Below are 24,555 nucleotides of genomic sequence, written 5' to 3'. Positions count from 1 at the left end.
TAGATATTTATAAATGTTTATCAGATCTGTCCTCGATCTTCCTTTATGCAGACAGAGTTTGGAGTAGGGCTGGGTAACCGCCATACACTTTCTTGTTTATAAGAATGTGCTAGTTCATTTAGATAAACGACTTGGGAAGCACTTCATAGACATGAAGGAAAATGTGGCAGAATAAATTATCTCCGTGACACTTACATCAGGAGCAACCATCTTTTTCAGTCTCTCAGACTAAAATAACTGAGAACAGTCTGGCCTCGTTAGTTGTTTACTGCTTATGGGTGATGTCTTTCATTGCTCCTACTTAATGGCAGGGATTGCTTTTCCCGCACCGCAGCCTGCTTACAGATACAGCATTTTGAATGTACTGCTGAAAGTGTTGCTGTAAGGGACTTGCTGCCAGCCTTTGCCATGCCATGCAAAGCTCCACAAGCCAGCAGAAGGCCCTACACAACAGATCACGTTACCCTTCCCAGGCATCAGTGCCACCAAAGTTCTGTAGGCTGATGGCAGTCAAGCCTTGGAAGTCCTCCTGTGCTTCACTGCTTCATGCAGAACGTAGAGAGCACAGCAGAACTAATGTTATGTTGCACCACTGGGGTTCCTGGTCCATCCATTTTTCTCCCATGTGTTCTGATTTCTTCTGGAAGCTCTCATTTCATCTTCTCTGCCCACGTTGCTCTATGGAGACAGCTGACGTGGAGGAGCTGTGGGAGCACTGAGTGAAACCCGGCTGCGTCTGCCAACCAGCAGGATTTTCTGTCCTCTTCTTGCGAGAGAGCTGCTCGAATGAAGAAAAGAAGAGGTTCTTTCTGGAGTCTTGGCTGTCTGGCTGTAATTGGGGGAGAGTGATTTGCTTCTCTTGGGCAGCCTGGCCTCTGTCCTTGCCTCCTTCGTTTATCCCTCCCCAGATGCTGGAAGAAGAACTGGAGGAAATGGCTTTCCCACAGGGCTTTCCAGAGTACAGATGTGTAATAAAAGGAAAAACTGTTCCGTTGCCAAGCAATTGCAGAAGAGCATCTCTGGCCTTGTGCAGCAAAGCTGCTGAGAAGGAGCAAAGCCCCAGAGTCACCCTCCAATGGATACTGGCAAGGATGAGGCCAGAGATCGTGTACCAAACCAGTTCATTGCTTTTAGTCTTTGCACAGTGCAGGTAAGGCATAAGCAGAGGATGCATTTTTACCCCCAGGGTAGGCACTGATGGGCTCTGCCCTCCTGGGACCATGCAAGCTGTCCATGCAGTTCGTGGGGATGCCTAGAATCAGCCAAAAAGGAAAAGGCAGAAAGGATGCAGTCATTGTGTGACTGTGTGGGGATGGGCAATTGTGATGCATTTGGGGCTCTCACATCTATAGCACTGTGGGCAGTTTGCTGGCGGGTGGGAGTGGATGCCAGCACAGGACAGCCTGAAGCACACAGCTGGAAAAGAGCAGTTTTGCCTTACTAATGAATTTCTACAGCAATTGTCTGTTTTCTGTGCTGCCCCAGCCTTTGGCTGAAAGAAATAGGAATATTCTCTATGGAAATGCCTTATTAGAATATAATCACCATTTTCCTGGTGCTTTTTGAGGCTTGGAGTTGCAGAGAATGATAATTGCTTTCTTCACGTTAGAACAAAATAGCCGAGTGTGTACTAAGAGTATATACATATAAATAAATGAAAACGTTCATTGTTTTCATCAACATGCTTCATTGGGAAAAGAATCCTTATGAGCTTTTTATTGCTCCCTAATAGCTATTCAGGTGACAGTCTGTCTGCAACCAGCATTGTGGGATTGTATCACTTCTACTGCAGTTATTTCTAATTGGCAAATCAAGGACAAGAGAAGTCAGGGAAGAATGGATAAGGACCGTGCTCCCATTATTAAAATGCAGCCTCAAAATTGGGCTGTGCTGAATGACATGCAGTGCTGCTGCTAACCAGGCTGCCAGGAATCGAGGACATCGTTATTCTACAGAGGCTTTTATTTGTTTATTTATGTATTTTGGAGAGAGAGTAAATTAATTAGTGCTTGTACAAAGGAAGCAGATAGAAAAATAGATGCTGATGGGTATTAGACGCTCTTAAACAATGATTGTGCATTTGGGGACTTAGAATAAAGGTTCTTAAGGTCTGTGAAATACTTAGCATGACTGGTATAGATATCAGGATGGCAGAAAGCACAGAGCTGTGGTAAACAAGGTAACGTCAAATGGAAGAATCAGGCCCTGTCAGATGAAGCACACAACGGTGCTAATGTATGATTTTGCCAAACCGTTCTGCATGTCGTGCAGGATAAATGCTGTTAGACCCTCATAGTAAGTGAACTGAGTCTAGCTCCATTTCGGAGGTGTTTTGGTTACACTGGATCCACGGCTTCAGCAGGATGTGGTTGTTCAGTGCAGGGATTCACTTGTGAGAAAAACAAGACTTTTTTTCACACATCTCAGTTGCTGAAGGTGTATTCTTCAATACACGGCAATGTGCTTGCGTTGCCTAGCTGTCTTCTTCACTATTAACTCAGCTTCTCTGTTTTAAGTTTACTGCAGCTCTTTGATCAATTTAAGTGGAGTCTGACCTATAAAAGATTCCTAATCATCTCTTCCTTGTTGTTCTTATTGACCCAGCCACGGTTAACATCCTCTGTGCTGTTTGCGATGTGGAGGAGGAGGAAGGTAGGCTCTGATCCATCTCACTTGGGCTTAGCTGCCTGGTCTAGCTGAATCACACAGACCAGGTTTTCAGTCTGCTGACCCTGTGGATACCAGCTGTCCAGGTACAGTCTGCGAGCAGGTAGGAGACAAAAAGTTGTTAAATGCTGTATGATAAATCCAACTTGGAGAAGTTCCTGAAGGGCTCTTCTCCTCAACTGGAAAATCTGACATTGCTCAGAGGTGAGAAACATTTGAATAACACCACTGTATAGATACTTCAATTTGAAATAGCCTGGGGATTCCTACAGTGCAAAGCTATTCCTGTGTCTCCAGTATCTTGAAGGGACCAGTGTAGGACGAGGAGCCATCCATGTGTTGTTGCAGCCTCCCTCCTCACAATATGTTGTCTGGTTAGACCACACTGTTGGTAGAAGGGGAGAACTAGGGTTGATAGCACAGAAATAACTTGTCAGGCTGCTCAGTGGAAGAGCCAAGATGATAATTCACAACTTTTCTACCCTAGCCTAGTGATATCCTCTCAGGGATCTCTGTACATCTGTCTTCAGCATCTCTGCACAGGAGTTGCAGAATAATTCAGACTCAGACTTCTTGAGGGCTGTCATCCGCTTCAGCTCAGTGCTGGCCGAGCTTCAAAACGGGATCGGCTTGTTCATGGACGTGCCCAGCTGAGGATGGAGGTCAGAGGCTCCTTAGCCTCTGTGTCCCAGTGCTGGGTGCTCCTGTTGTGCATCCTGGCTGGGTGAGATGAGCAAAAGGAGGGTCTGTTTTCCTGTTCATGGAAGTATAGATAGTTTGGGAAAAAAATCAGTTACAGTGCAAGATGGTGTAGGTTGCACCCTGTAGGGTGCACACAGAGGACTGCAGCCATAGGGGAGCTTGTAGCCACACACCTGATCAGCTGGTGCTGTGGGATGGAAAGGCTCCAGCTCTTCTCTCTACCCTTGTGCTACCAAAATATTTCCAGGATTACATTATATGTACGTGTGTAGGGGAAAAATAAGGAATTGGGGAGACTTCATGTTTTTCGTAAGTATAAAGAAAAGAAATGTAAGTACCAAAGTGGCTGTGTGTTTTAGCTTTTTCATGAAGCTCTGGCCTGGACCCATCAAGTGCAGCTGAACGCTGAATTGATTTACAGCAGAGAGATTTGTTTGTGTGTGTGTGTGCAGCTTAACTTTCAGCCAGGGCTCAGCGCAGTGTGGAGACCTATCCAGCCATCCCTCCTGGGAACGTGACCCAAGGGACATCTTACTAGAGCAGCCCATGTCCCCTCTGCCACGCAGCAGCCACACATCACCAAAGTCACCCGGAGGCAAAGCAGAGCTGCTGTTTCATTGGTGTCTCACTGCTGTTCCTTTGCACTGACGAGGTGCGGTGTGACGAGCACAGCTGGTGTTTGCTGCATGAAAAATCATTAGTGGTCATACTCTGTGGTGTCCGTGCTGTGACCAGACCCCGAGGGACATAGAGATGCGGCAGAAGCTTTGTGGCTGGGATCTGGGGAGAGGAGGAGCAAGCTGATGGAGTATAGCAAGTCAGTGGGTTGTGCAAGCAGCCAAGGTCATCTTTCTAAACGATTTTGATTGCTGCTGTGGCAATTTGGTCCCACAGACCAACGGAACAATTTTCAGCATGTGTTATAAGAGGACTTAACATGAAGCAGCATTCTTTCTGGGCAGCCACAAAGGACACTTTCCTGCTGCAGCAGTGGGACGTGAGCACAGACAAGGTATGTTGCCATGCTGGGAGAGACTTGCTGATGCCCTTCTGGGCATGAATAACGCAATCTCATATCTTCCCATAAAGCTGTGACCGTTCCAGTGGGTTGGATCACCCTCAACAGTTCAAATACATGCTGCCTCTGCATGAGTCCATATCCAAACAAGGCTTTGATCAGGGTTAGTTTCTACAGAGACAGCATTTATTAAGATTGATATTAATACAAATAGGAATGCAGCTCTGTTTGTAAGCAATGCTGTGTGCATGAGGGGGAAAGCCCCACTCAGCATTAGATCTGCATTATTTCCATCCTATCCAGGTCTGTCCCCACTCACCATACAGCCCCTGTTTTCTTGGTCATGGTTTTAGAGAGGTAGTTGAAGGTTGGTGCTGGCTGCTGTGAGCAAGTTCAAGTCCTCTGCAGCCAGAGACCATGCACCCAATGTACTCCCACACCAGGGGAAAGCTGTGGTCTTTAGTAAACTGACATCTAACCATGAATGTAAGCGCAGGCCACTGACAGTGGAAACCTTTGAAGATGAAAGAGTTGAGTCCAGGTGGATGGGCACCAAAGTAATTTGATGCTCTTGGAATAGCTCATGTTTGCATCAAGTAGCTGTGCTGCCATTATCGTCCTCACTGCTGTCCCCAAGCCAAGGCTTCCAAATCTAAACTCACAGCTCCAGCTCAGTGGCTTGTCTGTACTGAAGGGAAATGGTTCTGGAGTTGGCCAGACTTGAAGGAGTGGCGTTGAACAGATGATGGTGCTGATGAGCAGCTGGTAGGAGGTTTTTTATCTTCGAGAGCCTTTGCACAATGCTTCACCTGCACGTGTGCCAGAATTTTAAAGGAGCTTTTTAGTGGAGGTCGAAGGCTGTCTGTGACAGTCAGTTATCAGCAGTTCTGCTGATGATAGCTTCAGAGCCATGGCAATTGCTTGGGCTTTAAACTTTCACACTTGTTTTGAGTTGCAAAGTATTCATTATTTCAAAGCACAAGACGACTGCGCCGAAGATGGGATTTTAGCATTGCCTTAGAAAATAAGCAGATGGCACATTGAATGGCAGAAATGTGACAGAGCAGCCCCAGTCTCCAACCATCTGGTTTGGACCTTATTTTCAGATTTCAAACTTGCACACATTAAGTCTGTCTGCAGCATGCATGGTGCTGCGAGGGGGAATGTGCTGAGCAGTAGCATACAATAGCCCACGGACCTCAGTAACACATAGCTACCCTGCCCAACATGAGCTGCCCATAGCTAACTACTAAAATGACAGTCTGATTTCTGCACCAAAGGCTGCTAGGTATGGGGCAGCTCCCCAGGGCAGTGGGCACGGCCCCCAGTGATCAGAGCTCAAGGAGAGTTTGGACACTGCTTTCAGGCGTAGTGTTTGGATTCAGGTGGTCCTGTGTGGAGCCAGGAGTTGGATTTGGTGATCTTTGTGGGTGCCTTCCAATTCCAGCTATTCCATAGTTCCGTGGTTCTATCATTCTTTGTTACTGTGATTCAACTGAAACACAGCGCTAAGGTTTGTGATGCAGCACAACCTGATGGAGACCACATTGGGGAGATTCCTGGTGGTTGGGTATGGGGAGGGGGTCTGCATCAGGGACAGACAGAGCCCTTTGAAGACCCTCATAATAGGAACAAAATCAAAACCTGAGGGTAGGAGCCTCAGGGAAACCTGACAGTCTGTTTCAGTGCTCGTGTTTGGCGTTCTTTCTAAACCTTATGAATGAGAAAGTCCATAGCAAAACCATCTGAGAGCCTAGAAAGCATTGTCAGTCTGGGCTGGAGCTCTGACATACCGTGTGTGTCTGTGCGTGGTGTGTATGGGCATCCACACCAAACAGCAGACACTACATGCATTTCCTCCCTCAATATTTGCATGTTCTAGTTTTAAACTCATTAGCTGTTCTTTTTGATGAGTTGCTTGAGCAATTTTCTGCAGACAGGATCATCTGAGTTGCATTAAATCCTATCCATCTACAAGTATCTGTGTCGGAGCTCGGCTTCCTTTCAGCGCCTTCCCCATCAGCGCCTGATGAGAGGAAATCTATAATTACAGATCACAAAAGCCGCAGTCGTGATACGCTGGAGTTAAGACGACTGGAAGGAGCTGGGTGAGCTGTCAGCTCCAGCATGCATTGCCTCTCTCTGCATAAATAATTCTGTTTCAGAACTGCCTCTTATGGTTAAACTGCTCCATGACACCTCCCCACGTGGAGCTCTGTTAGTCCGGAGAACCGTCTGAGAATAATTTCCTCTTAACAGCTTTCCATGCATGAAAAATAGATCAAAATTCCCTTGAACTGTTTAGGGCTGTTTTATTTTTACAGCTTTGACAAAAGTGGTCGTAGGAGAATGTGATCGAGGTGCTTTTGGTACGTTAACGGGCAATAAAAAGCAAAAATGAGCAACCTCCAAGTAGATTAGAGTCAAATCCTGCCGGTAGTTTGTGTCTTACAAGGGTGTAAAGCCCAGTGTGGTCGTTGCCTTCCAGAAGTGCTTACAGGTATTGTTGATGCTAGTTTCAGGCACTTGTCTTTTATGGGTCTCTGTAATAATCTTTGTGTTACGCTATTCCAGCATAATCAGGTCCCTGCCGTGCTGCCAAGACTGATCAGTTGGCATCAGTGCACTGAGGAATTTTCACGCTGAACATATTATGAAAGGCACAGATTTATACCACGATAGCTGCAAACCACTTCAGCTCATCACCAGAGCCTTGTGCTCCACGACTCACATTAAGAGTGGTAATCCAGTGTCTGGTTCACATCCTGTGTATTCGGTGCTGTAGACCAATGAGACGATGCCAAGCTCAGCCAACAGGAGCAGGTGGAACAAACCCAGGCTCCAGCCAAGACTGGGACAGAGGTGAGGCAGCATCCCTGCCGATTCAACAGGCACATTCCCTTCCTCTTTGTCTTAAAGATTACTTTTAGAGATGTTAAACTGACAATGCTACGGTAACCCCGGTTGCTGTAGTTGAATTTTAAGGAAATTAAAGCACCCGTCCTGATGTGCTGAGAGGCAAAATGCTCTTTTGCCACAGTTTTTCTGAGCCAGGAGGCTGGGGACACGTGATTTCCAGCTGATCCTCCTGCGCCGTACTTTATGACTGGAGTGTTTTAAATACAGCCTCCCCTCACGCCCATTCTGACGTACCTTATCTGGCGATGAAGCCAAATCAATACCCATTGTAGCCTGCAATGATGCACAATGTAGAACAGGTTTTGTTGGATTTGTTGGAGGAGCGCAGCATAAATTTTTCATTGGGAAAGCCTCAAGTTTGAGCAAACACAATTACAGTGTGGATGTCTCATTCTCCTTGAACTGTGGCAGCACAGAGAAATCGCTGCTTCGCGTTGACGTGAAGCTTGCTTTATTCTAGCATCTCCAATATGTCAAATGTTAAACTATTTATGTTCCACACAGAGTTAAGAGGATGGAAACTGTCACTGTTACATCTTGTTGCTGTAGGTTAGGATTTGTGGAATGAATTTGGCACCTGGGTTCTGCTTCTGTTTGGCATTTCTAAATGGCCGTGATAGCAGGAATGCATTTAGTGGTCTCAGCAGAAAAGCTGGGGACTTTGGACACCAGATAGTGTGGATCTTTCTAGTCTGGCTCTGGTACAACAAGGACAGGAACCTGTCCAAAGTCATGACATTCAGGAAGATTCCTTAGGAGGAAGTTTTTCACCCAGGGGGTGGTGATGCACTGGAACAGGTTGCCCAAGGAGGCTGTGGATGCCCCATCCCTGCAGGCATTCAAGGCCAGGCTGGATGTGGCTCTGGGCAGCCTGGGCTGCTGGTTGGTGACCCTGCACACAGCAGGGGGTTGGAACTGGATGAGTAGAAAGAAACGTTCTTAGTATTTCTTTGCCATCTCTTTTTTTTTTTAAATTATTGTTATTATTTGCTATTTCTCAGTTTTATTATTTAGGTCTTTGTTCCGATGTGTTCTTATTATTTTAGCTGCCCTGGCTAATTGTGTTTTTTCACTTAACTAAAGAAGTTGCTTTTAAAAGAAAGGAGGATGGGGGTGTAGATAAGGCAAAACTGTTGAATGGGAAATCTGTTGCTAATTAAGGTACAGTTTTGCTAATCACCTTAGAAATGAACTTATCAGCTGGAAAAGACTGCAGTTTGTGTAATGAAAGTTAGGAGCACTTCTCCCCGTATCCTTCTGTCACAATGCATTCCGAGATCAGGAGTTTACCTTGCAGACTCATCCTGACACCATTAGACATGATGTCTCTTTGCATTAACTGCAGGCAGGCTCGAGCTGTTCTAGGATATATTTCAGTCTGACTACTTAAAATTTGGCAAAGTTATAAGCAAGGAAAGTCAGGATCCTGTAATGGGAGCTGTCAGTGTGCATTATGGAAGTCTGAGAGAGCGGCAGCTAGAACGCCGTGTTCAGGACCCCAGATAGCTGCTATCCCTTCTGACTTTTTATTATGGTGATTATTAATGATGTCCCAGGGGTGAGGAGGACACACAGCATTATGTAAGGCATTGCCCAAGCAATGGGATGTTTTTTTCTCATGTGGATGCTGATAAGAGAGGAGAAGGTGCTGCGTTGGGGCAGGACCAAACTCTTCTTAGTATGCATTAAACTTCTGTTTTCAAAGTGAATTGGGTTTGGCCCCATTCTAGCAACTGAACCTTCTAGCAGACCTCAAGATGTGATCCTTCTTGAGCCCGCTGGGGAGGGCAGATGATGCCCTGAGGCTGGCATAGCACAGGACAGGCTCTCAGCACCCCCCTTTATGGTTGGACTAGATGAGGTCTTTTCCAACCTTAGTGATTCTGTGATGCTATGATTCCTGTAGGCACAGCTCCTCTGGGGCTCCCTTTTCCACCTGGCTGGCTCCAGTGATGGCAGCAGATTGTCAGAAGTCTTTTTGTTTCTTAAATAATGTTCCTGGAGGGTAATTGCTGCTCTTGGCAGGCAGGAGCAAAGCAAATTGATGGTTGCAGTGAATTTTGGAGGGCAGAGGGGATTGTGGACAGTAATTGTTCCTTACTGCATAACACTTGGAAAATTGTTTCTGTGATCGCTGCAATGTGGTGGTCAAGTGAAATGGGGGTTTGCTGGCTGTCTCCATTACCAGCACAGAGGGCTGTCTGTGTGCTGCACTTTGCACACTCTTGCCCACTTTCCCTCCCTAACCAGCAGGGCAGTAGCAGTAGAGGATGTGCCCTTCTTGCTGTTCTCCCAAGCACTGCACCTGCTGAGGTCCCAGCCATCATTAGGGATGGAGACACATTAAATGCTCCACATGAGCAGAGTGAAAACAGCTCTGATTTTGCATCCAAGACCTGCAGGCTGATGGCAGGGGGGGATGCCGGTGCCTTGCCTGGGAGGTGGGGGAATGCCTTACCTTGAATAGTGCGATGTACTTGCATGCTCATGCACAAGAGAAGATCCTGAACCTCCCTAGAAGCTCTACTGCTGCATTGCAGCACGCTGAATTCCCCTTTGGACTGTCCCAGTGCAGGTCAGCGTGATGCTGGCTGTTTTGTCAGTGCTTTCACACATCTGTGACACCTTCGTGCTCCCTGAGGGTGATGGGAGAGCAAAACTGGGTCACCCCATCCCTAGAGCAAGGTGATGGAATCTTGCACTAACCAAGGGCTGCCTCCCACCTGGGCAGATGCTTCTAGAAAGGAGATGGCTGATGCTGTTCCGGCTGCAGTCACAAATTTCATTGCTTGAGAATTGCTGGTTTTCCATGTTGAATTCAGTCAACTGACAAGAGGGGATGGCCTCAGTTTGCACCAGGGGAGGCTGAGGTTGGATATTAGGAAATGCTTCCTCAAAAGAGTGGTCAGGCACTGGAGCAAACTGCCCAGGGAGGTGGTGGGGTCACCGTCCCTGGAGGTGCTTCAGAACCATAGGGATGTGGGGGCATCATAGTTCAGTGGGAGATATTGGTCGATGGGTGGACTGGATGTTCCTTGAGATCTTTTCCATCCTTAGTGATTCTGTAGTTCCCAAAGCTCCCCCGGTGATGGGTTTGTTTTCTCTTTGTTTCTCTGGAAATGCTTTACTAGAATTTAGAGTTAAACTGTGTGTTTTTCACCAAGCCGGGCATCATTCTGTATGTTTGTGCAGACGGCTGGAGGAGCAGCCACTGAGTCACTGTCATTTACTGGAGGGGAATGTTCTATTTTTAATTCCACATCTCTTTACGGGTGGATGAATGGCACGCTAATAGTCATGGTGAAATCTGAATGTCAGAAAACAAGGGGAAACTTGTGACTTGTTCCTCGTATTTAACTGCTCTGTTACACATTTCATCCTGAGTCTTCAAATGTGTCTTCACGCGCTCTCCATGCATGTTTTATGGATGGGTATAACTGTTATTTGTTCCATGGTAGCAAGTGGTGTGAAAGATTCTGCCAAATTCAAGAGGCTAAACATGAATTCATTGATCAGACCCCATTTTTTTTTTCCATTGGTCTCAATATTTTGCTCCTCTTGATTACAATTCTGCTAAGAAACACGGACAAATCCATAAGGAACCAGCAGAAAAAACACATGCTGGACCAATTGCCCATTTAAAGCTGTTAGTTGGGCTCCTTTTTTGACCCCTGTGAGGTAAATGGGGCGAGTTTGGGGTTTTTTTGATAAGGCGGTGGGGTCTGGAGGCTCCTCGTAGTGCTGGGACTGCAGGTTGATAACATTTAGGGAACGCAGATGGGATTAAAGGTGGTGAGCCTGGATGAGGTCCCAGAAACGCTGGGTGTTACAACAACTGTGCAAAAGGTTACTGCGAAGCAGACTGCAAAAGAGGCGAAACTGGGATTATTAGGCCTGCCTGGCACATGTGTTTATAATGATTGCCCAGAGCCTGGTGTCCCTGCCGTGGGTTTTTGATATTTAAGAGAAATAATTTCTTGGTGAAGGTAAACAGGCAGGTAAGGACTCAGGTACGGCGAAGCATTCTGTGCGTTCCCTTTGTGTCTGAGAAAAAGAAGCTCTCAAAATGTTTTATTAACTTGTAAACTGTGATTTAAGGGAATTTTAAACAGCATGTGAAAGAAAAATAATGAACAAATGTTTTCAAGTGGGAGAAATCTGTCCCTGCCATATGTTTCTCTGAGTCATCCCTTCTGCAGAAGGAGCTCTTGCAATTGTTTCGGTTATTCCAGGCACTAATCCTTCTTATTTAGTAGAAGCATCTCTGCAAACTCAGCACCCCATCCTGCAATGCAGTAATACCATGAGGTGCTAAAGGTGGGGTGATGTAGTCGTCATCCCACCAAAGGGCAGAGTGCAGAACTGCCTCGCTGCTGAGCAAAGTCCAAACATGGCCACAGATTTCTGTTTGCAGCTGATGATGAGATCCCGTGTGCTATAGCAACCACAGGACCTTCTTTCTCTTGAATTTGCTCATGGACCTTTGGCTGATGGCAGTTCTGCCTGGTTTCGTTGCAGGTGTGGCTGTGCGGTGGCAGCATGGAAGTCCTGCCCTGCTCTAGGGTGGCCCACATCGAACGCAAGAAGAAGCCCTACAACAACAACATTGGCTTCTACACCAAGCGTAACGCCCTGCGAGTGGCCGAGGTGTGGATGGACGACTACAAGTCCCACGTGTACATCGCGTGGAACCTGCCTCTGGAGGTAAAGCCATTGTGCCCTTCTCCTCAGTTTTCATTGGGTTAAAACATTCAGTTGTAGAGGATTTGGTGCTCCCAAGAGATGAGCCTTAAATACCCTCTGTCCCACCAGTAGCCACAGAAGCCATCGGGGCTCTTCCAGCTTCAATGGAGGTGCTGCAGCACCTGCAGAGTTTGAGTAAATATAAAGTAAATATACAGCCGTCCTTTTGGTGATGGAAATAAGGACTCCTTGCAGATCCTGCCCCAGCTAAGGGCTGCTCCAGGGTCCTGCTGCAGCAACATGCCTTCTGGCAGCACAGTGCTTCAGGGCTTTTGAAAGGCATTAGCAGGAGCTGCTGCTGTTGGAGGAAAGGTTACATCTGGGGAGATTAACTGGCATTTAGAGCCCCAGTCGTCTTCATACAACTTCATACTGTATTAGAGAGCAACTGTTATCTGGGAAAGGTTGGTAACTGCCCATTCTGCTGGTCTGCTATTCTGGGCATGGTGGGAAGCCCTGCATTGGCTTTTTGTTAGGAAATAGATGAGTGGGTAGGGAAGGTGATGCTGTTTACCCAGCGTGTGGCAGGAGGGCACAGGTCCTGTGCATCTCTGAAAAGGCAGCATTGTGACAGCGGGTCACAGCATATCCCAGATTGGAAACGACCCATGGAGTCCAGCTCCTGGCTCCACACAGGAACCCCCTCCCCCAAATCCAAACCCTTTGTCTGAGAGCATTGTCCAAATGCTCCCTGAGCTCTGGTGGCTCAAGGCTGTGCCCACTACCCTGGAGACCACCCTCTGGTGCAGAAGCTTTTCCTAACCCCACCTGACCGTCCCCTAATGCAGCACCAGGTGCTGAATATTCCAGACTCACCCATTCAGATCTCAGCCTGTCCACACTGAATCATCTTTATTTCACCTATGAGCTACCAGTCACAGATTAAAATGGTGTCTTCTCTAAAGCAGACTGAATAATTCATTAGGAGATCATTACAAGCATTGTAATGGAGAATTGCTTTCCCAGCTGTAGTTAATGATCACTAGAAGAGAAAAGAGCAGGAGCTAAAATAGAGTAGAAACCCAGACACTTGTAGGAAGGAGAAGTGGCTGCTTTGTGCCTTTGATTTCCTTCACCTGGTTGCTGCATTAGTTCCCCAGACGTTGTCATGAAATAAAAGGTTAAAGAGGGGTTGCTCTCTTCAGCTCCTGAGTTTATTCCCCTGGGCTGGGTGCTGCAGCTCAGTGTGCTTTTAGATCAGTGTGAGCAGTGGGGTTCCTCCATGTCTCCAGGGATGATTTTTCAACATGTAATTTTCAAAACCCTCAAAAAAGGATATTTTTTTTTTTTTCGAGGTTCATCTTCTCCCTTGTTTATTTTATTCTTTGCTATCTGCTTCTCTTCTGTTTGAATGGTAAATCTTTCCTATAAAAAAAATAATAATAAAAATCTTTTTTTCTTTATTTTATACCTTTCTAACCATGCTGTCCTCTGAGGTACATCTTGGAAGAGTCTCCCATAGAATCATAGGATGGCTTGGGTTGGAAGGGACCTCAGAGACCACATAAGGGAAAGAGTTTTGGTGCTTGGTGCAGGCAGGGCTTTGCTTTCCCAGGGTTGAGCGCACAGCCATCTTTTAACCCTGATGTGTATTTGCTGTTAAGCTCTTCAGGAAATCCTCTGTGTCAGTACCTGAGGGGTAGGTGAGATCTTCTAGCAATAGCTTGGCGTTGTGCCTTCTGATAAACTCCATCACTTCCAGACTGGTCCAAAGTCAGAGGGGATTAATGGGGAGCTTTGTCAGTGCCACGTTGCGCTTCTCATATTGCCTCCCAAGGCCAAAGTGTGTCTGGTGGCCAATGCGAGAATGACTTTAAACCTTGTCAGAGAAGTGAGTGCTTCCTTTGCTGTGGCTGTGAAGCCTCCGTCCCAAGTCAGATTTGTCTGATGGTGATTTCAGCCTTGGATGCACCTGCCAAAATTTCCTGGCACAGCTTCTGTGTGAAGTTACTCAACCTTTGGCAGTTTCCAAGTGCATTGGAAAGAACAGTGAAATGAGTGAAATGTTTTCTCTTTCCTTAAGAGCCGTTCAGCGATGTGCTGTGTCTGTTGTTTTTCAGAACCCAGGTATTGACATCGGGGATGTCTCCGAGAGAAAAGCCTTAAGGAAGAGCTTGAAGTGTAAAAATTTCCAGTGGTATCTGGACCACGTTTATCCAGAAATGAGAAGATACAACAACACTGTTGCGTATGGCGAGGTAATTAAGGCTGATACACCCTTAGATGAGACTGGAAATATTTACAGTTGGTGAGGCTCTGATGAGAAGTAGCCTCAATGGAGTTCAATGTGAATCAGACCTTACTGTGCCCCCGTAGTTGTATAAGCGCTTATAAATCTGTTCACGGTTGCTTGTGGAAACCTATGTTGGGATCTATTTCTAATCTTGGAGGCTGCAAGCGGTAAAATATTGTAATATGTTATTTACTGGGTTGACACAGAACTGTGTGTGTTGCCTATCGAGTGTGTGGATTATGCAGCAAACGTGTAGTCATTTTATAAAAGCCTTTGACTTAACCTCAGCCTAATTTCTTACATGGCCTCTGTAGGATATAATGCATTGTCACAACAGCTTAAGGCTGAGATAAAGCAAGGAGACTTAATTCAATCTCTCTTGGCATTGAGACAGCACTAGGAATAGAAAAACAGGCAACTAACAATATTCTGTTGCAATGGGTCTCAACAGAACAGCGGCAGTTCAAGAAGGCTTCTCGAAACGCATCTTGAGCACCCCTGATGGGCATCAATTTTAAGGAAGTTTCCTTATTGGATTTACTCTGATAGCTTCAAGGAACCCGCCCCCAAACAGGCCATATTTTAAAGGCATCATTTCATTTCAGTTGACCTATATGATGAAATCGGAGGGAGGACATCTCTGCCTTCACAGACCTGGTTTGTAGCATGAGTCCAGCACTCTCCAATGGGTGTCCTTAAATACTTAGCCAGCAGCTCTGTGTCTCCTCCTGCATCTTTGCAACAGGCCGTAGGATTCCCTTGTGCTAACTGGGCATCTTTTTCCTGCCTTGTTGAACACTTTGGGATTCTGATGAAATGATTCCGCATTGATTTGAGGTTCCTGGCAATGCGCTGAAAACAGTCTAAAAATACATTTGTTACTTCCACGCATGACCAAATAAGAACACTATTCAAGGAAGCTGGCTCCTTTGACTGGTGATTATGACGTAAAAATAGTCATCATTAGGCCCGTGTTGAAAGAAAACACAGGGCACAGTAAACTGTTCTCTGCCTAATTATGCCCATTGATATTTGATACTACATATTCTTTCCATGGCTGGGGACATGGCTGCGCACCTGTCCCCAGCTTACATCTGAAGATGCTGTTTAACCAGGCTGTCTTTATTTCTTACAGCTTCGAAACAACAAAGCAAAAGATGTCTGCCTCGACCAGGGCCCGCAGGAGAACCACACAGCAATATTGTACCCGTGCCATGGCTGGGGACCACAGGTGAGGAGCCCACGTGTGCTGGGAGCGGAGGCTGGAGGGACAGAGGATGGAGTCTGGATGTGCAGCATCTGTTGGCTTTGCTCTCAAATGTATAAGGCCTGACTTTTTGTTTAAAAAGAAAAAAAAACCTCATGTAAAAAGATGCACTTTCCCAACTACTCTTAGAGCTATTTTCTGGATTACCATAATTGCAGCAGAGCTGCGAGTAAAAGCGTAATTTGAAAACATCTTCCAGACAAGGGTAAATAATTCTGAAAGCAAATGGCCAATGAGCAGAGCAGAGCACACACAAGAAGAGCATTTTAAGACTTTTTCTTTCTCTCTTACCTGACAGAGCAGAAACAAACCAACTGGGATAAGAAAACAAACAGTGCTTTTTGATGGGGTGATAATCAGCTGTTCCTAAAGGCCTGGGAGCATGGCTTCTCATTCCTGGTAGCTTCCCAGGATGACATTTGATTTTGATCTCTTTGAATTCTTCCTCTGCAGAATGATTTCTGCTGAGGTAGGCAGGAGGGTGAGTTGAGGACTGGGATGGAGCTGAGTGGGGACATAGAGCTGCAGGATAGAGCAGCTGTGGCAGCCTTAGGTGCTGTCTGAGGATGGAGATGGATACTGGGATAGCTCAAGAAGAAGACTGGCGTGTGTAAAGAGTCCATTTTCACAGTCCAGTCACTGCCAGCTTTCCAGGTTCGCTGAGATTAAGTAATTGCAAAGCTCATCCAAACCTGAACTGCAGACTGCAGGAGCCACCTGAGCTGAGGCCACGAGAGTCCTCTGGGGTAGAGACAAACCTCACATTGGTTTATCCTTGCCTTTAGACAGAGCCCAGTCAACCGTGGCCTATCAAGTCACTGCTAAATATAGCCGAGCTGTTGCATAAATGCACAATTTCTTTTTCTTAAATGGCACAAACTGCCTATTGGACTTCCTGGATGGAAACTTAAACCTCTAAGTGCATTATAATAGGAGAAACTGAATTAGTCTGACAGTGCCTACTAAGCCCGGGCTTTAAGACTAACGACTAAAAGCAGGTTACTTATTTTTTTCCACAGCTCCTTTTGTGATTAAACAACGTTTTCTTTTTCCAGCTTGATACTCTGAAATAAAACACTGCCTGTTGCACAAGCTCAGCACAGGTTTTTCTTCCTGGTTTTCTATCTCATGTCGTCTCTTCCCTCTCCAGCTGAGAGCCAGTTCTTGGCAGTTCTTTTGTTTCGCCATATGTGCAATTAGCCTTAACTCCTTGAAAAGCAGCTATCAGGGAGTGCAGAAGCTTTGAAATCAGCCTTTTGCAAAAACACAGGCGCGGCACAAAAGAAATTGGACTTTCACTACTGCGGTTTAATTAATGGGCTGCGTGTTGTAATTTCTTACCGGAAATATAATTAGAAGGGATGTAAACACTTTGTTCTAATAGCTCGCTTGCTGGAGATGTGTATATGTAAAACACAAGGACTTGCAGTTCCTGTTGGGTTGCAATGTCTGCTTCTCTCCCTGCTGCTCATCATAGCCATGCTGAAATCCATGTCCCAGTTCAGGAATGGGTTTGTTGCCTAAGCTAGTAACGTGTCTGCTCTCAGCTGGCATCTTAACAGCACAAGGGCAGCACCAGGGGAGGTTTGGGTTGGATATTAGGAGAAGTATCTTCTCTAAAGAAGCGGTGATGCATTGGCATAAGGTGTAACGGGGTCACCATCCCTGGAGCTGTGGCACTGAGGGACGTGGGCATGGTGGGGTGGGTTGGGGCTTGGTGATCTTAGTGGTCTTTTCTACCCCAAATGATTCTGTGTAGCATGTAAATTAAAGTGGTTGGGTGCGATGGATGCCATACCTGGTGCCAATATTGGCTTTTTCTCACAGCACCTTTGCTATAGAATCTACAATGGGGAGATTGTTGTTGCTTTTTTTGTCTTTTTTCTTTCTGTTTTCACTTTACCTTCTCATTCTTCCTGCTTTTATTCACTTCCAACTCAAATAATTATCAGATTTCATAACGAAGTATCCTTTTATCCTGTAATTATACTGAATGTGCTCTTTTAGACTTTTTCCTGATGGCTTCATCTTTTAAACGATACATCATGAAAAAACCCTGCTGTAATGATGTATCACACTAATAATATAGTAATACCTCATTGGAGTGACAGAACGATGGTGATATATTAATGTGATAGAAAGCACTATAATGCTATAAAACTTAAGATAATGTTCACCCAGCAGAGCATTTCATTTAATTATAGGATAAAATGTGTTTTGCCCATTTAATCATCAGAACCTGGGGACAGAGTCATCAATACTGAGATCATCCGGGACACCGCGATGTCAAGGATGACAAAACAGCGCATCAGATGAAATTGGGTTAAGGAGAAAATACTGTGCTCTTTACTTAACAGTTGCTAATGGATGATCTGCTCACTGCAGAAAGGAAGCTAAACAACCCTAAATTATTTTCCAATAGAGTCAATGAAGGTCATCAAGGCTTTTATTTCCCAGGTGCTAAGATGTCTAATTAACTTTTCCCCATCCCCGAGATGCAGCCAGCCAGATAAAATAATCAAAGAAGATATATTGTTGGTACTGCTTTGCAATGCATGGGGCACGTGTGCAGCGCCAATTTGGGACCCAGAGCCTCATCCAAAGCATCCTTTTTTAGTCCCAACGTCTGTTTTGATGGCATTAAGATTGATTCTGAGATCCCAGAGCTTTTCATCCTGTATTTTTAGGACTCGGTGACTCAATTAGAGATCCAAAGCTGTCTTTTTTGTAGCCTAAACTTGGAGATACGTTTGGAAAATGCTGTAGATATGAATCCTCTTTTTCTCTCTGGTGATGTGGCCAAGGGCTGCTTGCACTGATTAAGCTGTGAAAGACTTCATCAAGATTAACCACTTCTCAATGTGCTCATTAGTGTTTTCAGACAGTTTGTCTCTGGTCTGTCCCCTTGGTCTGTTTGGTTTCTTTACTGTCCTGTGTTTGGCTGAGAAATTTCTTCAGGTGCTCAACGAGTCGTAGAATTATAGAACCATAGGATGGTTGTTTTGGGAGGGACTTTACAGACTATCCAGTTCCAACCCCTGCGTGGGCTGGGTGCCCCCCAGCTCAGGCTGCCCAGAGCCCATCTATAGCCTGGGGTACCTGCAGGGATGGGGCACTCACAGCTCTGGGTAGCAGTGCCAGCGCCTCACTACCTTCTAAGCAAAGAATCTCCCCTTAACATCTAACATAAATCTCTCTTCTCCTAGTTTAAAACCATTCCCCTTTCTCCTGTCACTATCTGCCCGTATAAAAAGTTGGTTTCCCAGACCAACAAGGAAAAGGAGATTCAGGCACTGCATCTACTGTTGCTAGCTCAAGTCAGACCCTTCTACATTGTTTTAACTTGATTTTCAGTGTTTAATTATTCTAACTGAGATAACCCATACTCCCAGTGTGATTTACTGTCTCTTTTTAAACATCTGGGTCACAGATATGCTCAGTTAATTAACGTGCTGAATACTCCTCGTTTGTCTGCTAGATAATGGATTGATTCATAATTTAAATAAGCAGCTGTGTATATCTTTCCCCTGAACTATGAAAGGCAGGCCGCTGTCATTCATCTCCTTTTCACTCCTGAATTTAAATATGTTTAGGGAAACATTGTAGTGGGGTCTCTCAAACAGTGCAGATGCAGGAGCCCTTTATGCACGGTGTCTTCATGGTGCCATCACGGTTCCATCTGCTTCTCACACCCCCAGCCCTGGTTCTCACAGCATCCACTGCAGCACCCAGGGCTGGATGGCACTCGTGCTGGTGCTACTGCAGCAGTCAGGTGTGGTTCCATCACCTTTGCTGCACTGCTGAGCTATGGGGGATGCTTGGGCCTGCATCCCTGGGTAACAGAACCAGTGATGTGTTGCCCTTTGGCTAATGCAGAGGTTGCTGGAAGGCTCTGCCTGATGCACCAGTGGCCTTGCTTGCTGTACAAAGCAAGACTGGCTTGGCAAGCACATGAGTGTGGCCTCTGAGCCAGCTGGATCCAGCCAGGAACCAAAGCCAGGAGGAGGCTGCCCTGTGATTTAAGGCTCAGAATCTCCTCTCCCCTCTCCTTCCCTCCCACCTCACCCCCTTCTCCTTCCCCCTTCCTTTCCTGCCCTGACTCCTCACCTGTATCTGCAAGCTAAACTTAACAACAGGAGAGAAAGGCTGGAGAAAGGGTTACTCTTTTATCCTCATCAGTTCTTTCTCTGTTCATCATCCTCACAGATTTTCCCTTGGGCTCTGCCATGATTGTCCTCTATTGCATTTAAGTGATACTTCAAGGATATTAATGGTCTTTTTCCCCTCCTCCGTCCCAGCTTGCACGCTACACCAAGGAGGGGTTCCTTCACCTTGGTGCCCTTGGGACCACGACGCTCCTGCCCGACACCCGCTGCCTGGTGGACAACGTGAAGAGCCGCTTCCCCCAGCTCCTCGACTGCGACAAAGTCAAGAGCAGCCTTCATAAACGCTGGAATTTCATCCAGGTGTGTTTTGGGTCTGCCATCACTGCCTCTCTCTCTCATACCGTGGGCTGGTAGTGATAAAGGTCGCTCCAGTCAACCCCATTGATGAATCTGGAAATGATTTTATTGCTTGAATTTCATTATTGCCCCACAGAGCACTGTGAACTTTCCAGCCACACAGTCCTGCCGTGTGCAGTCCTGACTTGCTTCACAGGCATCCACACGTTTTGAATTCTTTTTGATGTTTTCTCCCTGTCTTTGATTTTAGAACGGTGCCATCCTAAACAAGGGGACGGGGCGCTGCTTGGAGGTGGAGAACAGGGGAGTGGCCGGCATCGACCTGATCCTTCGCAGCTGCACAGGACAGAGGTGGACAATTAAAAACTTCATCAAGTAAAGAGTGGAGAAGTCAGAGGAGTTTCACCTGAAAGGTGACTGACTTGGACCAATCTGTCTGGACTCCTTTGGAAAGGACAACATATCAAATCAGAGCTTTATTCGTGTTATTAGGAGAGGACATGGGGGGAAATGGGCATTTGTGTCTTTATTTTTATTGTATATTAGTCTCCCACGGGTGATTTCAACTGTGTGAAATTGGATCAGAACTCTAATTTTCTTCTGGCAAGCACTCTAAAAGGTAGCACTTATTTCTGCTGGAATAAGTGTAATAAGCTCGTGCATCTTTGTGAGCATTGAAATGCTGCTTTCCCAGATGACTCCAAGCACTCCCAAGACCCAGCCAGGTTTGTACGGTGATTGAAGTCAAGAGACCCTGCATGTATCTGCGTGGCAAGCGTGCAAATATGTGTGCTTGTGAGAGGAAAAGGCCACCAAGCTGTGAAGAAGCTGCGTTTGAATGACATGGCATCTTGCTAGGAGCATTGCATCTTTTCCTTTTCTTGCTCCATCATCCAGCAGCCCCTTTCTTGAGTCTGGGAGAAGCAAAGCTCTCAGAGGCACCCTGGTAGATCCTGTAGATCTCTCCAGTTCCCCATCACAGGTGTCACAACATGAAATGCAGTTGAATAAGAATCCTGAGCTCCTCATCACCCACTTGCTGCTGTTGGCTGAACCAGCCCCACACAGCACCAGCCTCTCTGTGGAAAGCCCAAGTGGAAAGCCCCACAACTGGTTACCTGTCCCATGTTGGGGTCTTTTGGATGCATGCCTTGTTAGCATTAACCCATGGCAGCCCAAGCGTTGCACAGCAGGCTGCCAGCCTGATGCTGGCCCCTTGTGGACCCTGTTACCCTTTTCTTTTGCTGTTTTCAGGGTGGATGTGCTGATGTGTGCAAGAGGCTGAGGGCAGATCATGTGAGAGAAAGTCCTGCTCAGGCTTCCTTCTCATGGAGGCTATGGGGTTTGTTTTTAAGGCATCCTTGCCTCTGAATGAAGACATGGATAGCGGTAGTCTCCTTACCTCTGTAGTGGTATAGTTTTCTTCTTGAGGCTCAAACACATCTATCCTGCCTGCTCAGTGTGTTTCTGCAGTGATGTTGATGCAAGGAAGGGAGAGAGAGGGCAAGAGACCAATAAATGGCAGCTTGCCTGAAATTCTTCATCTTGAAGTCACTTAAGGCTTGTTAACACAGTGGGATGATCTCGCCTGGTTTATCTGACCTGGGAACTAAATCTATTCAGCTACTGTGGGACACTTTGGTTTGGGGTCCTGGTGTCTGGCTAACTGGAAAAGGGAAACATCTTGAAAAGTCATTTCACATGGATGTGGGACTAATAATGGATGGCTGCAGGCTTTGCTCAGCTGGGAGGGGAAGCCAGCCCATCTCCTGTCCTTCTCACAGAATAATACTCTTTCTGGTTGCCCTCTGGCTAGGGTGCACTAAAATATATTAATATATGAGATGTATGTGTAAATACGTTTCCCAAAGATGGGATGTGCACAGAGTTGTTTGCTGCAGAGCACTCATGCCTGTCTTCCATTTGCATCGGGATAATGCTACCTGGGTGTTTAATGAGTTGAATTTTCAATGCCATGCAGCAGGTTTATGATTCATGTTTTAGTAATTTATTGAACAGAATCGGAGAAATTTCATTGTTCCTTCTTACAGCATCGCATCTGATTGTTCACTTACACGTCACAAGACTCAATGGAGTTGTCTCTGGGTTTTCTCCTTTCCGTCACGCAGTAAAACCTCTTGTTGTCCTGAATTGCAAAGTAGGGACTCAATGTAGAATTTTGCTCTTACTCGCTGTTGCATCATCTCTCGTGTAATAAATTTTAGCACTTATGAAACAGACACGATTGCAATGTCTCTAGATGCATGAGGCTGCATTTGTTGCTGCCCTCTAAGAAAAGCCATTTGCCAATGGAGAGGACTCGCACCAAGAAAGTCTGGGGGATTTGAGACTTCGCAGCTCGTGGCCAAAATGTAAAATTCCCTTTTAATTGAGTGATCAGTTGCTGTCAGTCATCGGTGGAAGCCACGTATTTTTTAGCACTGGGAAAAGCCTGCATGTTTTGGAGGGGGTGGGGGAAGAAAGGAATCCTTTGGATGTTGCTGTGCTATCATTCACGGTTCTCAGCTCCGCTCTGGTCCTGCCAGCGCTCAGGGCGCCAGCAGATGGGCTTTGTCAGATTTAATTGTGGTGGTGGAAGGTGTCCCCGCCGCCAGCCTTCCATCTGCTGCTGGAAGCTTCTGTCCCCATCGCCGTCAGCGCTGCAGAGCGTGTGGCTGCGCCTGCTGTTGTTTGCAGGATGTGCTTCTCCAGCAGGCAGGGGTCGCTGTGCTGAACCATGGGACTGTTGGCTGAGGTCACCTGAGGACCAGTATGGTGACATCCACATGCTTGTCAGCTCAGGTGACACGAAACATCTGGATTCCATTGGCGATAGGCTCTGCTTCTTCAACAGAAAGCCAGAGATGTTCCCTTCGTGCATGTCCCAAAGGAAGGGGGTGTGGAAATGAATTCTTCACCCCAGGACCTTCAAGTGGAGAAGAAACCTTGTCAAGATGGTTTCCCTCTTCTCACTGCTTGGAAGTGACTGAAAAGCAGCAAAATTGGGATTAAAATGGAGAGTTTTATCTGCCGTGTAAGTGCAGTTCTGTTCTCATATTGGTCTGTGACACACAGGGATGATTGCTGAGGCGACGACCTGAGGTCTGCACCCTCCGAAACCTTAGAAATCTGTCTTAGGAATCTGGATCTGAATGTTGCATCTTGCGCTTATCTCTAATAATAATGTTAATTGCTTTAAAAAGTGATATCAAAGTGGTTCTTATTAAATATATGATTCGAGCCTTGCCTCTTGAGTGATTTTAAAAAGATTCACCGTTGATGAGATACAGAGGCAGTCATTCTTCTCTGTTACTCAGTTAATAGAAAAGTGTGCTGCTGTTTTAATGGAAGTTCCATTTTAAAAAGAAATGGAAATGAAGGAGAAATCAAGAGAGATGGCCGGTGCAAATTAACCTCCCGTTTCACCCTCCTGTGCTGGCTGCCACTCACCAAGATAATGCAATTACATTAAAGAAGTTAAAAAGAGATGTTACACAGCAAAACAGCATCGCTTGCAAATGGACCCAAAGTGGATGCTACTAAAAGTGACCTGAAACTCGAGGCATGGCTTGAAAATGGCTTGAAACCCAAGTTGGCTGGTAATGATGATCCTCCCAATGAGGTGTGGGTAGGTATGGATGGTAGGAGCTATGTCTGTGTGTGCAGCAAGGGCACTGTTGGTGTTTTTATGAGCTGAGGGCATGGCTGGCTGCTGGAAACACTCCAGGTGAGTGTGGCCTCCAGCCCTGAGCTCATTTCTGCAGAGCATGATCAATACAGCTCCAGCACGGAGCATCCAGTCACTGCTTAAGACTTCCTATGGGAAAAGATCCGGGTTAGAGAGCTGTAAGATCATCCCATGTGCTTTCTGGCCAATGTAAGTCAACGAACAGCTCTTATTCTTAATAGAACCTTTGTGCTGCCCTGGGCACATCTGAACTTGCAGAAACTTCCCTCAGCTGCAGTTAAAATGCAGTCATTTCAAAAGTTTAACTTCTAGGGTGCCAATAGCAAAACTTCTCTGCTTGAGCAGTGAGCTGTTGGGGCACTCATGCACTGCATAGATAGGAGTCTCATGATGCTCCCAGACCGGTTGAAGCTGCTCTGGTCACTCAGCTCTGCAGCAGTCGGTGCTGGTGGGACCAGGTTAGGACCAGATGGGACCAGGGACATGGTCCTCTGTGTCAAGTGTCAAAAGACAAAATAGCAAGAGAAAAGATTGTACAACCCACAAAGCTTTCCAAGGAGGAGTTTTGTATCTTATTCCCATCTGGTGGTTCTGAGACGTGATGGGTAATAGCTTTCCAAATGTATTTCCTGGCTATTGTCATTCTAGGTTTTATTGTTATAGGCAAGAACCCACATAGGAGCTAATTCATATTGTGCTCTTCAGAAATCACAGCCAGGAGGAAAACAGTGGCAGAGTGGGGTCAAGGTGATGTGCTGTGCGGAGACCAGGATTGGCACCTAGTGGTAAAACAGTAACAGCTTCTGGCATTGTGAGAGCAGAGCAGCTCCCAGCAGGATGCTCTGAGCCTTACAC

General features: G+C 46.2%; 1 protein-coding gene across 1 annotated transcript in view; it reads left to right on the top strand.

Annotated features, from left to right (window-relative positions):
- The window catches only part of GALNT17 (polypeptide N-acetylgalactosaminyltransferase 17), a 133,509-nt gene extending 111,259 nt beyond the window's left edge, over positions 1 to 22,250 (top strand). Inside the window, exons 7-11 of the mRNA XM_072353288.1 lie at positions 11,825 to 12,010; positions 14,110 to 14,247; positions 15,418 to 15,513; positions 19,848 to 20,015; positions 20,263 to 22,250. Of these exons, the coding sequence (XP_072209389.1) occupies positions 11,825 to 12,010; positions 14,110 to 14,247; positions 15,418 to 15,513; positions 19,848 to 20,015; positions 20,263 to 20,391 (717 nt within the window). The 3' untranslated portion in view covers positions 20,392 to 22,250. The remainder of the gene's footprint in view (positions 1 to 11,824; positions 12,011 to 14,109; positions 14,248 to 15,417; positions 15,514 to 19,847; positions 20,016 to 20,262) is intronic.
- Positions 22,251 to 24,555: the final 2,305 nt, after the last annotated feature.

The sequence above is a fragment of the Excalfactoria chinensis genome, chromosome 19 (assembly GCF_039878825.1).
Source record: "Excalfactoria chinensis isolate bCotChi1 chromosome 19, bCotChi1.hap2, whole genome shotgun sequence".
NCBI classification, from domain to species: Eukaryota; Metazoa; Chordata; class Aves; order Galliformes; family Phasianidae; genus Excalfactoria; species Excalfactoria chinensis.
The sequence above is the reverse complement of the archived record's forward strand: the minus strand, read 5'-3'. Positions and strand labels throughout refer to the sequence as shown.